The 15917-nt window shown below is 40.9% G+C and overlaps 1 protein-coding gene across 1 annotated transcript in view; it reads left to right on the top strand.

Annotated features, from left to right (window-relative positions):
* LOC146558750 (E3 ubiquitin-protein ligase rnf213-alpha-like) overlaps positions 1–15917 on the top strand; it is a 144115-nt gene that overhangs the window by 66315 nt on the left and 61883 nt on the right. Inside the window, exons 25-31 of the mRNA XM_085245913.1 lie at positions 6531–6677; positions 8379–11954; positions 12555–12685; positions 14450–14545; positions 14651–14772; positions 14881–14994; positions 15100–15149. Of these exons, the coding sequence (XP_085102039.1) occupies positions 6531–6677; positions 8379–11954; positions 12555–12685; positions 14450–14545; positions 14651–14772; positions 14881–14994; positions 15100–15149 (4236 nt within the window). The remainder of the gene's footprint in view (positions 1–6530; positions 6678–8378; positions 11955–12554; positions 12686–14449; positions 14546–14650; positions 14773–14880; positions 14995–15099; positions 15150–15917) is intronic.

Genomic DNA, 15917 nt, shown 5'->3' with positions numbered 1-15917 from the left:
ATTCCTGAAAGAGTTCTGTACTATTTTTCTCTCTCAGGTGGGCCTGGAGGAACCCCTTCAGTTCAAGTACAGTCAAATCGTCTTTATTGATTAGCATATCTTTAAAAGTTCCAGGCTTTATTATCCTGAGCACTCCACGAACTATCTCTGCGTCAGGGAAGCCTTCTCTAATCCCCTCATCCATCTGTTTGCAAATGTTGTTGTAGCTAATGTCGGATGAATGGTCACCAACTTGACCCCCTTGTACTCTAAATTCTCTTCTCTGGAGATAAGAGAGGTCTCTCAGAGAGATCATCCCCTCACGAGTGGGCTGGGCCCGTGACTGCCCGGGTGGGTTGGGTTGAAATGGGTCGCTCTGTGTTAGGTTAGCTTGAACTAGCAAACCTGTTGGCTGTCGAGGTGACTGTTCAGTGGGGACCATTACACTTTGTCTCAGTTTTTTACCAAGCGCCTCATAGCTATTTAACATCTCCTGCAGCTCAGTGTTAGTGATATCAGAGATAGAGCTAGCTAGGCCAGTCAGACTAGTTGTACCTGCAACTGGCGGCCGGTTAACCATGTTAGCTATCGTGGTCACCGGAACAGGTTGCGTAGGACTATCACCCATGCCACTTGAGGGGTGAGCTGGTTGCAGAGTTTGTGTAAGTGTCTGTGTAACGGGTGAATCTGCGTACTCACTATCATCACATACTTGTCGATTTTCAATCACATCATCAATGAAGTCCTTTAACATTAACAAGTCCACCATCCCACCATCTTCTGCCTCAAGCAGTGGCTTACTGTACATGAAAGAACTGATGTGGTCAAAGCAGCCCTCCTGGTCTGTTGCGTCGAGCTCTGGCTGACCCGGGTCCGCTGGACCCACCTTCTTAGCGATCTTGTAGAGTTCTCCCACTGACAGGGTGAGTAGGCTTCTCCTAATGTCCCACACTAGGCTCTTCCTCCCTCCCTCGGCCATGGCTGCAACTCCTTGCTGTCCCTCTCAATGGGCCACTCAGCACGACGATGGATCAGTCTCGGCTCCAACTCTCAGCTCGCTCAGCCAGCATCAGCTCGCGTCCTGGTCCCAGATGTCATTTATGGATCAGCCCCGACCACAAGGTGGCGCCGATCCCGGACGAGCCCCCAAGATTTGTTACGGGTCCCAAGGATGAAGACCACGATGACAATATGTTACCTGTAAAAGCAGGTGAAGAGTGGAGTAAGGAAGACACGATGCGTCTCTGCTTTCCTCCAGAACGTGTCTGAGTCTGATTTATTTCACACAAATAAATGCTATAAAACACTAAACATGAGCTTTCAATATACTGTTCAGCTGGTTCCTCATTCACATCAATTACATTTACTTATTTCACAACATCAGTGAAATATACTCTTTTTAACTGGTTCAGTTTCTTAAGTTCACACTTCTTTCCATAACAACTACATTCTTTTATCATATCAATAAACACATCACATTGTCTTCTGCAGTGTCTTACTGGCTAAACAGTTATATTCAATAACAGCATTGGTAAATACATTACATTTGTTCCCTCCAGTAATTTACTGGCAAAATCACTATTTAGTGCATCATGAAACACAGCTTGTTTAATTAACCCGTGAATGCCTCTGTTAGCTACACAGAGTTGCTCAGAGTGCTTGTGTTACACTAGCTAATCTACTCAGTCACTTTCAACATAACTATTAACATTCACATCTCACAGAACTGATTCGATTGGAGCATTACAACACGTTTGCACCGAGCATAGGAGCGCACTGACTCTGCTTCACGAGCGCTCCACCTAACGAGCGGGCTCGCGGTGCGGTCGCACGGGACACTCCTCTGGTTTTCTCCCGCGTTTACATGTAATTAACTCGGGCGGACCGCCTTAACTCTCTCATTCACGTTAACGTGGGTAACCATGGTAACAATAAACAACATTTTCGGTGCGAGCACCATTTACCGACCTGTAAAAGCAGGTGAAGAGCGGAGTAAGGAAGACACGATGCGTCTCTGCTTTCCTCCAGAACGTGTCTGAGGAAGCAGCGGAAGGTGGGCTCCACTTACTGCACCCCCAAACCCCGGAGCAAGCACCAAAGTTCCGCCCTCACTGCTTTCTAACATAAAATGAATCCCTATTACATGGATTTTCTATCCTCTTAAAGAACTGAAAATAAATACATATAGCAATGAAAAATGTCCCGTTACATGAGTGTTTTACACAAAATAACATTAATGTGGTCATTCCCTCACAGGGGTGCCACAGTATCATCCGCTAGTTTCCCGATGAATCCCACAACCACTTCCGTAAACACGTTGACGTCATCGTCGGAGCTGTTTCTGAACATGCCCCAGTCTGCGTCATCGAGTGCGTCCTGTAACGCGGCCACCGATTGATCCGTCCAGCGCGCGACCTTCCTCTGAACCGGAACTTCCTGTTTCAGCCTTTGTTTGTATTTTGGCATGAGGAAGATGGCGGCGTGATCAGATTTGCCAAACGGAGGGCAGGATTGTGCCTTGTAGCCGTCCTTGACCGTCCTTGAATATATTCAGAGAATATATTACGCGTTTCGTATCGAGCTGAAAAGGAACACAGTTAGTCCCGTACTTCAGCTAGAATGGAGAAAGACACAAGGCTGGAATTCTGCGTCTTTACGCTGTCAGCTGCCTCTTCTTCTCTCAATCTCTCCCCCTCCCTCTCCTGTTGCTACTTCAATCATGAAACTGATCAATGATCAGCTGATCAGCTTTTCTCTCTTGTTTGTTTATCCCCCACTTTGCGCCAGAAAGAGGAAACCAGCGGATGTCGCGGTAAACAACAGCAGCACATTTAAGCTTGATCAGCTGCTGTTAGAATTTATTTAATATTACTTTCTAGTATCAGCTGATTTTTGTTGGAACCACAGCCGTAAAAGCTGCTGGTCATGATATCGGTTTGGATATCTGGTGAGAGGGAAACATGAAGATGAAACCAGGAGATGTTCTTACTGAATCATCAGAGCTGAACAGGTGATGGAGAAACGGGTTTACCTTTTAGGTGACATGAATGAGTTGAAGGGAAGTTATGAAGTGTTTCTGAGAGACAAATGACACCAGGATCCTTTTTTTACGTAGCTGACAGCTGGTAACTGTGCAGGGGCAGGTGTAGCAAAGTTTTGTCGGGGGCCAGTTAGGGCATTAACAGGGAAAGGGGGGCACAAAGAAATACTTTTCTTTCTTATTCTTATTTAAAATGTCTAGCTTTTATTAAATAATTATCTGAATCTTACAACCAAAGTTTTTATCTGATGTAAAATGTATAGAAATCATACATATACCAACAAGACAGTGTACAGTGGCTTGCAAAAGTATTCGCCGCCCTTGAACTTTCCCACATTTTGTCACATTACAGCCACAAACATGAATCAGTTTTATTGGAATTCCACGTGAAAGACCAATACAAAGTGGTGTACACGTGAGAAGTGGAACAAAAATCATACATGATACCAAACATTTTTTACAAATAAATAACTGAAAAGTGGGGTGTGCGTAATTATTCAGCCCCCTGAGTCAATACTTTGTAGAACCACCTTTTGCTGCAATTACAGCTGCCAGTCTTTTAGGGTATGTCTCTACCAGCTTTGCACATCTAGAGACTGAAATCCTTGCCCATTCTTCTTTGCAAAACAGCTCCAGCTCAGTCAGATTAGATGGACAGCGTTTGTGAACAGCAGTTTTCAGATCTTGCCACAGATTCTCGATTGGATTTAGATCTGGACTTTGACTGGGCCATTCTAACACGTGGATATGTTTTGTTTTAAACCATTCCATTGTTGCCCTGGCTTTATGTCTAGGGTCGTTGTCCTGCTGGAAGGTGAACCTCCGCCACAGTCTCAAGTCTTTTGCAGACTCGAAGAGGTTTTCTTCTAAGATTGCCCTGTATTTGGCTCCATCCATCTTCCCATCAACTCTGACCAGCTTCCCTGTCCCTGCTGAAGAGAAGCACCCCCAGAGCATGATGCTACCTCCACCATATTTGACAGTGGGGATGGTGTGTTCAGAGTGATGTGCAGTGTTAGTTTTCCGCCACACATAGCGTTTTGCATTTTGGCCAAAAAGTTCCATTTTGGTCTCATCTGACCAGAGCACCTTTTTCCACATGTTTGCTGTGTTCCCCACATGGCTTGTGGCAAACTGCAAACGGGACTTCTTATGGTTTTCTGTTAACAATGGCTTTCTTCTTGCCACTCTTCCATAAAGGCCAACTTTGTGCAGTGCATGACTAATAGTTGTCCTATGGACAGATTCCCCCACCTGAGCTGTAGATCTCTGCAGCTCGTCCATAGTCACCATGGGCCTCTTGGTTGCATTTCTGATCAGCGCTCTCCTTGTTCGGCCTGTGAGTTTAGGTGGACGGCCTTGTCTTGGTAGGTTTACAGTTGTGCCATACTCCTTCCATTTCTGAATGATCGCTTGAACAGTGGTCCGTGGGATGTTCAAGGCTTGGGAAATCTTTTTGTAGCCTAAGCCTGCTTTAAATTTCTCAATAACTTTATTCCTGACCTGTCTGGTGTGTTCTTTGGACTTCATGGTGTTGTTGCTCCCAATATTCTCTTAGACAACCTCTGAGGCCGTCACAGAGCAGCTGTATTTGCACTGACATTAGATTACACATAGGTGCACTCTTTTTAGTCATTAGCACTCATCAGGCAATGTCTATGGGCAACTGACTGCACTCAAACCAAAGGGGGCTGAATAATTACGCACACCCCACTTTTCAGTTATTTATTTGTAAAAAATGTTTAGAATCATATATGATTTTCGCTCCACTTCCCAAGTGTAGACCACTTTGGTCTTTCACATGGAATTCCAATAAAACTGATTCATGTTTGTAGCTGTAATGTGAAAAAATGTGGAAAAGTTCAAGGGGGCCGAATACTTTTGCAAGCCACTGTGCATCACTGACACAACAGCGTTTGTTTTCATTCGAAGGCTTTATGGCTTTTCCGATAATACCTGGTGGGCCGGTCTCTAGTTAAAATGCCGGGGATATTTTTTGTCCCAGTCCAGCACTGGGCACGACACGCAGTGAATTAATCTGAGAAGGTGCATTAAAAAATAAATGGCCGGCCAGCGGTGCACATCAGAAATTAGCTCGCATAGACACATTAGTTGTGCCGCTTCTTAATGAAAGTATCTTAGCTAACAACCCCAACTACCAGATTCAACTTGTAATTGGCTAAAAATAACTTAGCCTACCTGTGAGAGGGACGTTGGTAGCTGGTAGTTTTTTCAAGCGATGTTGAAATTTCCACATTCCGACACTTCAAATGCTTCAGGAGCTCCCTGCTCAGCGCAGCATCAAACCAGAAAGCTTTAATGAGCAGTCTCGCATTAACTGGCTGAGTTAATGGCAGTTAATGCGACATCGAAATGCAGCTGATTGAACTGAAAAACTCGACCCTGTGGGGGTCAACGTTTGCAGAACTACGAACGCAGCTGGAATCGAAAGCTGTGCGACATCACTACCTGACAAGTTTAACTGTCTTCAGAACTTTGCAGAGGACTTATAGACAGTATTTGGTTCTACATATCTATGTGAGCAGATTTTCTCTCACACGAAGAGTGTCCTCACGTAGCCGTCTGAATGCTGGACACTCGGAGACCAGAGATCACATTAAAATGTGTATCTCTGTTTTAACAAACATGCCACAATGGCCCAGTTTTTTTTTTTTTTTTATCATTGTTGTGAGGAGACCATAAATAGCACTTGCATTTTCTGTTGTACAGTTCCTTTGCTGTTATGGAGTTCTTGTTATGGATAAAAAGTGTCTTTTTTTTGTTTCGAAATAGCTGATAACTATTTGCTGATAGCTGCCAACATCTGCGAACAAATATAATTCTATAAAGTTGTTCTATATAGTGTGTAACTGTTAATATAGGGCGTTATTAAATTTATTGCTAATGCAATCATATGGCGCATTGACTTCTGAGGAAATTTTAGATGGCACTCATCATCAGAAAGGTTGCCAACCCCTGTTCTAAATGGTCCACTCATGCCTAGCAGATAAGCTCTGTGGAGAGACTAGCCACTGAAGCCACTGCAGTCTACTTCTACAGGTCTTCCCAGGGAAACTCCCGGTGTTAAGAGCTGTTTAGAGATCTCTGAAGAATCACAATATCTGGGTGCAAAGATGTTTCTGCGATGTGTGCTCAAAACTTCCGTTGTTTGCTGATATCAGCCATTAGCTGTCAAACCTGCACAGTGAAAAGTAGGCCTGCAGCAGCTGTAGGTTGTTGTTTTAGCTGCTACCCTACCTTGACAAAGGTTAACTGCTAAATGGGCAGTGAGGTTTTCTTTCTTCCAAGTCTTGTTAAAAATTCTACATTTTGCATCAGTCTTCTCTCTTGTGGCGTGAGCTGACCTTTTTTGCCGTTAGCAAACTCACATTTCTTAAAATGTCTGTTCTAATGCATTTACAGTGAAGCTGCATTCATTTGCACACATATAAAATAATTTTGGTCATAATTTTGTTTATTCAGTAACAGAATTTTAATTTTGATTTTCCAGGTGAAAAAAGGCCTGGATGAATTTATATTCAACTTTTTCTTTTTGCGGTACCTGATGGATTCAGATGGACAGATGTGGCACTGCAGCCAGAACCACTGGTATATCATTGAATTACTAGAACCCACAAATGATCAGACCACCAGATTGGTATGTGGAAATTTTACTTTTTGAGCAGTGTTTATCATATGAAATACTACTACATAATTTTGTTGGTTTAATTTAGGGATTTTATTATCGTGTCCTTTTAAATGAAAAATTTTGATAAAGCAGATTTTTAAATAATTAGCACAATATTCAAGTACATAATGCCAGACTTTTAGCGTTTAGTTTCAGCTGCAGGAAGGAAATATTGTAACTGGTAAATTATGACATACAGTCAGTGTCAGGTTCAATTTCTTCAGAAGGAAGTTACAGGAGAAATATCTGTCTTTTAAAAAGATTTAATTTGCTTCGGCAATTAGAATTACAAGTTTACAGCGCTGAAACTTTCTGTGAACACAGCCATCTATCTTCACAGGATGACCCTGGATTGGGCTGTACAGGTTTTTATACCCCAACAATAACACAATATTATTATGACTGTCTTCTTTCTGGAACCATGCTGGTGTCTCTATTTGACCTCCTCTTCACTCACCCGCTCACTCCCGACCTCTTTATCTGCTTGAGAAAAGAAAAACACCCCCCTGCCTAGCCTTGATCATTTTAATAGTACCCTACTACTACTGATCCTATATATCTAGTTCGGGACTCCCTTTGGCCCAGAGAATATCCTTCTATTATCTACTGTGACTTGCAAGCATGCAGCAAAAAAGACCCTCTGCGCTACTACATTAATTCTCAATATTTCAGCCCAGACATACCGCTGGGCGAGGATTTTGACCATCAAAACATGGAGCGCCAACTCGTTTATGAGCACATTGCGTTATGTATATAAAATAATAAAAACAGCTTTATTTAATCATTTTAAACTCCAACATCCGGGAAAAAATTAAGTTTGCCCACTAAAAAAAACTCATCAGTCTATTATTTCAATTCTAGGTTTATTTCAACAGTGAGAGACAGAACAATAACAACAAACTCCAGAAAAATGCATGTCAAAAGAGTTGTGAATTAATTAGCATTTTCTTGAAGGAAATAAGTATTTGATTCCTTTACAAAATGTGCTTTAGTACTTGGTGGCAAAACCTTTTTTGGCAATCACAGAGGTCAGACATGTCTTGTAGTTGGCCAAGTTTTGCACACAATTCGGGGGGGATTTTGTCACACTCCACTTTGCAGAACCTCACCAAGTCATTAACGCTTCATGACTGTTGTTTGGCAACTCGAACCTGCAGTTTCTTCTACAGATTTTCGATAAAAAATTTCGATAAAAGATTTTTAAATAAAAAAAGCACTTTCACCCAGCCATCCTCTGAATCACTGAGATGTTCAGTAGCAAACTTCAAACAGGCCTTTGCATGTGGTTTCTTGAGCACGGGGACCTTGTGGGCACCTCAGGATTTCAGTCCTTCATGGTGTAGTGTGTTACCAACTCTTTTCCTGGTGACTATGGTCCCATCTGCCTTGAGCTCATTGGCAAGATCCTCCTGAGAAGTTCTGGGCTGGTTCCACATCATTATCATTATCATTGAAAGTCCACGAAGTGAGATCTTGCATGGAGCTCCAAACCAAAGGAACTCCAGGCACTTATTTTATGGTTTTTGTTAGTGGGCAAACTTACAAAACATTAGGGGTTCAATTAATTTTTCCCTAACTTAACAGGTATTTGCTGAATATATGATTGGAGGAGAGAATGATATAGTTTATAATAGAGTTGCTTATTCTAAACTTTATTTTATATACTTGCAGGTAAAAAACGAAAACTTTGGATTCTTGGATGTTTTCCCAAAGGTGTTTTGCCGTCCACCAAAAGAGGTTTTGGCTTTGGAAATGCAGAAAGAACAAAATCCAACCATAGCCTGTGATAACCCCCTCATGGATGATGAATGTTTCAGGAGTGAAGCTTATCAAAGACCATACCAGTACCTCACACGTTTTCACAACAATGACAGTCTTGACAACTTTACTTACCGAGGCATTGAAGGGACTCATGCAAAGTGTCTTCAGATACTCTTAAGCTATTGTGGTATAATCGATCCATCATGGGCAGAGCTGCGTAACTTTATCTGGTTTCTTAATCTTCAGTTGAAAGACTGTGAGAATTCGGATTTCTGCAAATTTGAGTTGGTTGGAGACACTCTTTGTGGATTCAAAAACTTTGTGGTTGAGTTCATGATCTTGATGTCTAAAGACTTTGCAACACCATCACTATGCATCATTGACCAGAGCCCAGGGAGGCAACACGTTGACATCAGTGGACTAAAAGAAAAAGACTTAGCTCCATTCCTCATTAGAAAAAGGTGGGAATCAGAGCCACATCCATACATCTTTTTTAATGATGACCACATGTCCATGACATTCATTGGATTTCACCTTAGGCCCAATGGCCAGAAAGGGGTTGATGCAGTAAATCCTTTGACAGAGGAAGTGATAAAGAAGAATATCATGAGTCAAAGGCTGTACAATGGCTTAAAACTTCAGAGAGTTCCTTTTAACATAGACTTTAATCAGCTTTCTAGAGCTGAGAAGATTGAGCATCTGTGCAATGTTCTTGGCGTCAAGTGGCCAACAGATCCTGATGTAACATATGAACTGACCACCGACAATATCCTCAAAATGATGGCAATTCATATGAGATTCAGGTGTGGCATTCCTGTCATCATAATGGGGGAGACAGGATGTGGCAAAACAAGGCTGATAAAATTTATGTGTGAACTAAGAAGATGTGGAGCACCAGCAGAAAACATGAAACTGGTCAAAGTTCATGGAGGAACTACGTCAGAAATGATTTATGAGAAAGTGAAGGAAGCTGAAACTCTTGCAAGGACCAATAAAGAGAATCATGAGCTTGACTCAGTTCTTTTCTTTGATGAAGCAAACACCACAGAAGCTGTTAATAGCATCAAGGAGGTCCTTTGTGATAATTCAGTGCAGGGAGAAGAGCTTGGCTCTAATACAGGCCTACAGATAATTGCAGCATGCAACCCTTACAGAAAACATACAGACCAAATGATCAAGCAGCTGGAAGCATCAGGACTGGGCTACCGGGTTCGGGCTGAGGAGACTGAAGACAGACTTGGCTCCATCCCTCTCCGCCAGCTTGTGTATCGTGTTCATGTGTTACCACCCAGCATGATACCTCTGGTTTGGGATTTTGGACAACTCAGTGACACAACAGAGCAAATGTACATTGAACAAATAGTACAAAGACAGGTGAAGGCCAGCGCGATTGACATGAGCAATATCCGAACAATAATTAAAGTGTTATCGGCATCGCAAAAGTTCATGAGGGAGAGGAAAGATGAATGCAGCTTTGTCAGTCTGAGAGATGTTGAACGTTGCATGCAAGTATTTCTGTGGTTCCACAATAATCACCCAATGTTTGCTGAAGCTCTAAAAGCCTTGTTTCAACAGCAACCTCAGAAGGGAAAAAGCAACGAACCACTTTCACCTGTTAGTGACAGAGTAATCTGGTCACTCTTGATGGCTACTGGAGTGTGCTATCAGTCCTGTTTGGAGAGCAAAAACAAATATCTGAAAACTATCAGCCAAATTCTTCCTGGTGAGTATAAACCACAGAGAATAATGCAGGAAATTCAACTCATGCAGGACCTCCTGCTCAGTGGTGTACCCATGGCTGAGACAATAGCCAGAAATGAGGCTTTGAAAGAAAACTTTTTCATGATGGTGGTCTGCATTGAGCTGAGAATTCCCCTGTTTATTGTTGGAAAACCAGGAAGCTCCAAATCACTATCTAAAACTCTAGTTGCAGATGCAATGCAGGGTCCTACATCACATTCTGACCTCTACAAAAAGCTGAAGCAAATACATCTGGTGTCTTTCCAGTGTAGCCCTCATTCAACTCCTGAAGGAATCATCAATACATTCAAGCAATGTGCCCGCTTTCAAGAAAGCAAAAACCTGGATGAATATATTTCAGTAGTTGTTCTTGATGAGATTGGATTGGCTGAGGATTCCCCGAAAATGCCACTGAAAGCACTGCACCCATTACTGGAAGAGGGTTGCGTTGATGATGAGCCAAAACCTCATAAAAGGGTTGGGTTCATTGGAATTTCCAACTGGGCACTGGATCCTGCCAAGATGAATCGTGGAATTTTTGTGTCCCGTGGAGATTTAAATAAGCAAGAGCTCATCAAAAGTGCCAGAGGAATCTGTTCCTCTGAGCAACATGTTCTTGAAAAGATCAGTCACCTGTTCCAACCTTTAGCAAAAGCATATATGACAGTATGTGATAAAAGCAAAGGATTTTTTGGTCTGCGAGATTTCTACAGTCTGATAAAAATGTTATTTTCAATTACCAAAATGTCTAATGAACCTCCTACTGCAGATCAGATCACCGGAGCAGTCCTGCGAAACTTTAGCGGAAAAGATGATGTTGATGTAATTGACATATTCAGCAGAGAAGTCGGAACTGACTTTTCCAATACTAATATCACAACTATTGATATGGTTGAGCAAAGCATCTGTCCAGCTTCCAAAATGGAGGAAAGTCGTTACCTTTTAGTACTCACAAAAAACTTTGCTGCTCTTCAGATTCTCCAAAAGATATTCTGCTCTCATCAAATCTGCCCAGAGATAATCTTTGGGTCGAGTTTCCCGAAAGATCAGGAATACACACAGATTTGCAGGAACATAAACCGTGTCAAAGTGTGCATGGAGACAGGACAGACAGTTGTGCTTCTCAACCTTCAAAATCTGTATGAAAGTCTGTATGATGCTCTAAATCAGTACTATGTGACCCTCGGAGGTCAAAATTATGTTGATCTTGGATTAGGAACACATCGTGTGAAATGCAGAGTTCACCAAAACTTCAGGCTCATAGTCATTGAAGAAAAGGAAGTAGTTTATGAGCAGTTTCCAATACCACTCATTAACAGATTGGAGAAACACTACCTTGACATCAACACTGTCCTCACAGAGGAACAGAAGATGATTGCCATACTACTGGAGGAATGGGTTAATGATTTTGTCTCCTTAAGTAGTTACTCCTCAGAAAAGGAGTATGATCCAAGTGATGTGTTCATCGGCTATCACTCAGACACTTGTTCCTCTGTGGTCATGCAAGTAACAGAGTGTGAGAGTACTGAGACTGATGCTCAGGTCACTCTGAACAAAGCCAAAGACATTCTGCTCAACTGTGCCACTCTGGACTCAGTGGTTCGTTTGGAAAAATCCAAACTGCCTGATGAGGAACGAGAGCATTTAATGCAAGAGTTTGTTAAAGAAGCAATGCACAGTTCACTGGGAGACTACATTGTGTATCACACCCAGCAGCCTGAACAGTCACACTTCTTATTCACTGAGGTAATTATCTTTAGTTTTGCATTTGTGTTTTGTATTATACAGCAACTGCATAACCTTATTATTAAAACCAGGTATGTAAAATATGCCTTCAATATCTAGGCCCAATAATATTGCTGTAATTTTCAGTTTCAAAAGAAAATATTAACCATCATCAATGGCATGTGTTGGTTTTTGGTGTCAGGCCTTCATAGTTATATAAAAGATTTTATTTTACAAGTAATGTTTACCAGATATGCTATTAACGTGTGACAAATTTCTAATTAGACTTATAAGTTTGATTTGGCTTTTTTTTATCCCATTGGAAAGTGCTGAGTTAATCAGTATATTGGTTAGGTTAGGTTTTAGTATAGTTTTTATTTGACATTATTAAAAGCCTGTTAAAGTTTCCTAACGGATTTCAAATGAAAAGAAAAGAAATTGAGAATATCTTTTGTGTAATGACAGGTATATAAACAATACCAAGCCGTTTGTGGAACACATAATAAATGACACATCAATGATGTGTGAAAAACACACCCCAAAAATATGGCTGGACTTTTCTGTTGGCAAACAAGAAACAGATTAATAATTTGTCATTCTTGGTTCTTTTCTATTCTCAAGGTTACAACCTTTTCCAGGCTGCTCACTGCAACAGATACTCAACAGCTGCAGAGCCAGATAAAGATAGATGTTTTACAGATGCTATCACTGCAGCAGTTTGATACAGAGTACTCTTTCCTCAAGAAAATCAGGTATGCATTCATAATATGAATAAATAAATCATCTGCTGGTGTTCATTTTAATGAAACTGATCACCTGCTGGGAGTGGCATTGTGTGGTGATGTGGTTAACACTGTTGCCTTAAAGCAAGAAAGACCTGGGTTTGAATTCAGGGGCCTTTCTGTGTGGCATTTGCATGTTCTCCATATGTCTGCATGTGTTTTCTCCAAGTACAGGGTGGGCCATTTATATGGATACACCGTAATAACATGGGAATGGTTGGTGATATTAAAGTCTTGTTTGTGGCACATTAGTATATGTGAGGGGGCAAACTCCTCAACATGGGTGGTGACCATGGCGGCCATTTAGAAGTTGGTAATCTAGAAGTTGGCCATCTTGGATACAACTTTTGTTTTTTCAATAGGAAGAGGGCCATGTGACACATCAAACTTATTGGTAATGTTACAAGAAAAACAATGGTGTGCTTGGTTTCGACGTAACTTAATTCTTTCATGAGTTATTTACAAGTTTCTGACCACTTATAAAATGTGTTCAATGTGCTGCCCATTGTGTTGGATTGTCAATGCAACCCTCTTCTCCCACTCTTCACACACTGATAGCAACACCGCAGGAGAAATGCCAGCACAGGAATCCAGTATCTGTAGTTTCAGGTGCTGCACATCTCGAATCTTCACACCGTAGACAATTACTTTCAGGTGATCCCAAGATAAAAGTCTAAGGGGGTCAGATCGGGAGACCTTGTGGGTCAGATCGGGAGACCTTGTGGGCCATTCAACTGGCCCACGACGACCAATCCACTTTCCAGGAAACTGTTCATCTAGGAATGCTCGGACCTGGCACCCATAATGTGGTGGTGCACCATCTTGCTGGAAAAACTTAGGGAATGTACCAGGAGGGATCCATCCAATGTGGGTTAGTGTCAGACCAATAGCGGTGGTTTAGTTTCTTAACTTCACCATTCACATAAAAGTTTGCCTCATCACTGAACAAAATCTTCTGCGTGAACTGAAGGTCCTGTTCCAATTTTTGTTTTGCCCATTCTGCAAATTCTGTGCGCCGATCTGCATCATCCTCATTGAGATGATGCAGTAGCTGGAGTTTGTAAGGGTGCCATTTGTGAGTAGCTAATATCTGCCGAAGGGATGTTCGACTAATGCCACTCTCCAGTGACATGCGGTGAGTGCTACGCTGTGGGCTCTTGCTGAATGAAGCTAGGACAGCCACTGATGTTTCTTCATTGGTGACAGTCTTCTTGTGTCCACATTTTGGCAAACCCAACACTGAACCAGTTTCACGAAACTTAGCAAGCAGTTTGCTAACTGTAGCATGGGAGATGGGTGGTCTCATTGGGTGTCTTGAAAAAACAAAAGTTGTATCCAAGATGGCCGACTTCTAAATGGCCACCATGGTCACCACCCATCTGGAGGAGTTTGCCCCCTCAAATATACTAATGTGCCACAAACAGGACTTTAATATCACCAACCATTCCCATGTTATTACGGTGTATCCATATGAATGGCCCACCCTGTACACTGTTCTCTTCCCATAGACATGCATGAGGTTAAGGTAATTGGTGATTTTAAATGTATGTATGTATGTATGTATGTATGTATGTATGTATGTATATATGTATGTATGTATATATGTATGTATGTATATATATATGTATGTATGTATATAGACACAAAGAAAGAGAGAGAGATATGAATCAACATATTGTTTAGTTATCATTCACTTTATTACTATATAACATGATGTCTATGTCTCAACACTAGGGAATTTCTGGGCTCAACACATACAGACAAAGTGCTCATTATTCAAGCAGAGTATGATGAAAGTTTCCACAGACGGAATATTCTTTCCTCAGCCAAGTGAGCAGGAAGATCATCTCATAATGACTTACTTTTATATAACCTTGTAACCTTAAGGAAACATATCTTATTTCTTTCTTTTTACGTCTTGTTTGGCTTTTAAAGGTATTCATGCTTCAATGAAATAAACAAGTATGATCCTACGGACGACACAAAGACATATGTGTACTTTGTCTTCAAACTACCTCGAATGGAGGGTGGGACTTCCTATGTTGGGTTTCAAGGCGGTTAGTCCTACCACACACACACACACACACACACACAGAGGGAGGGCACAATTTTAGTAAGTGAAGTATGTAAAACTTGTATGTGTTTTTCTTAATCTGAATTTTTAGGTCCTTGGATATCTGTTCACATTGATGATCTTAGAAGATCAAAGGAGTTTGTTTCTGATATTCTTTCCCTTAAAAAGCTACGCATAAGTGACCTTTTTAAAGATCCACCTGCTGGTAATTCATCAAATCTTTTTTTCTCCAGAATATTTTACATATTAATAAACAAAACAACCACAGCAAAAAAAAAAAACAAAAAACATAATTCTCTTTCTTTCCAAGCCATGAAGACAGGAGACTACACTGGTGTGACACAAAAATCTGACTCTACTGTAAGTGCTATTTCCAACATATATTCTTAACCTTGAAGAACAGAGCATCTATATTTCCACATAGCCAAAGTACAGTTTACTCACCGGTGTTCAATGAGTAGATTTAGCATTTGTTGTCACTTTCACCTTTACTCCGGTTGTTGATTGTGGGACCAGCACCCCAATACAGCCTGGGTCGGCTCTTTATTTAACTAATATGATTCTATGAGTATTACCCAGTGTTGGGCAAGTTACTTTGAAAAAGTAATTAATTATAGTTACTAGTTACTTCTTCAAAAAAGTAACTGAGTTAGTAACTAAGTTACAATATTCTAAAAGTAATTCATTACTTGCCTTGTTCAGTATCATCCTTTTCAGCACAACCTCACGTGTCTGAATTTACAGTTATCTTTTGATTTTAACATACTGTATTAACACAATTGATCTAAAATCAGACAAAAAACATAAAATCAGTAGAAAAAGTTATATTTTTTTACTGTAACAACCACAAACATGTTTAATGAATCATATTTCATAACTTTAAATGCAAATATAAATTGTCAATTTTAAAATCATATGTACAAGTTTTGCAAACAACAAAGTTATTTGCGTCCATTTACCTTTTACCTTGATTTTTTAAATAACCATTTCAAACTATTTACAGAACAATTAGCTGTTCTGCTTAAAATAAGATGCCACACAAATTATTTGTGCCACTCCAAAATAATAATTTCTGTCCACTATAAAGGAGAACGTCACAGCCTGATACCTGCAGATCTGACAGCAGCA

Source organism: Mchenga conophoros, linkage group LG15, assembly GCF_057382185.1.
Source record: "Mchenga conophoros isolate Kocher_MC1m ecotype Shallow Benthic linkage group LG15, M_conophoros_male_GT1.1, whole genome shotgun sequence".
NCBI lineage: Eukaryota > Metazoa > Chordata > Actinopteri > Cichliformes > Cichlidae > Mchenga > Mchenga conophoros.
Note: the sequence above shows the minus strand (reverse complement) of the source record. Positions and strands in the feature narration are given on the sequence as shown.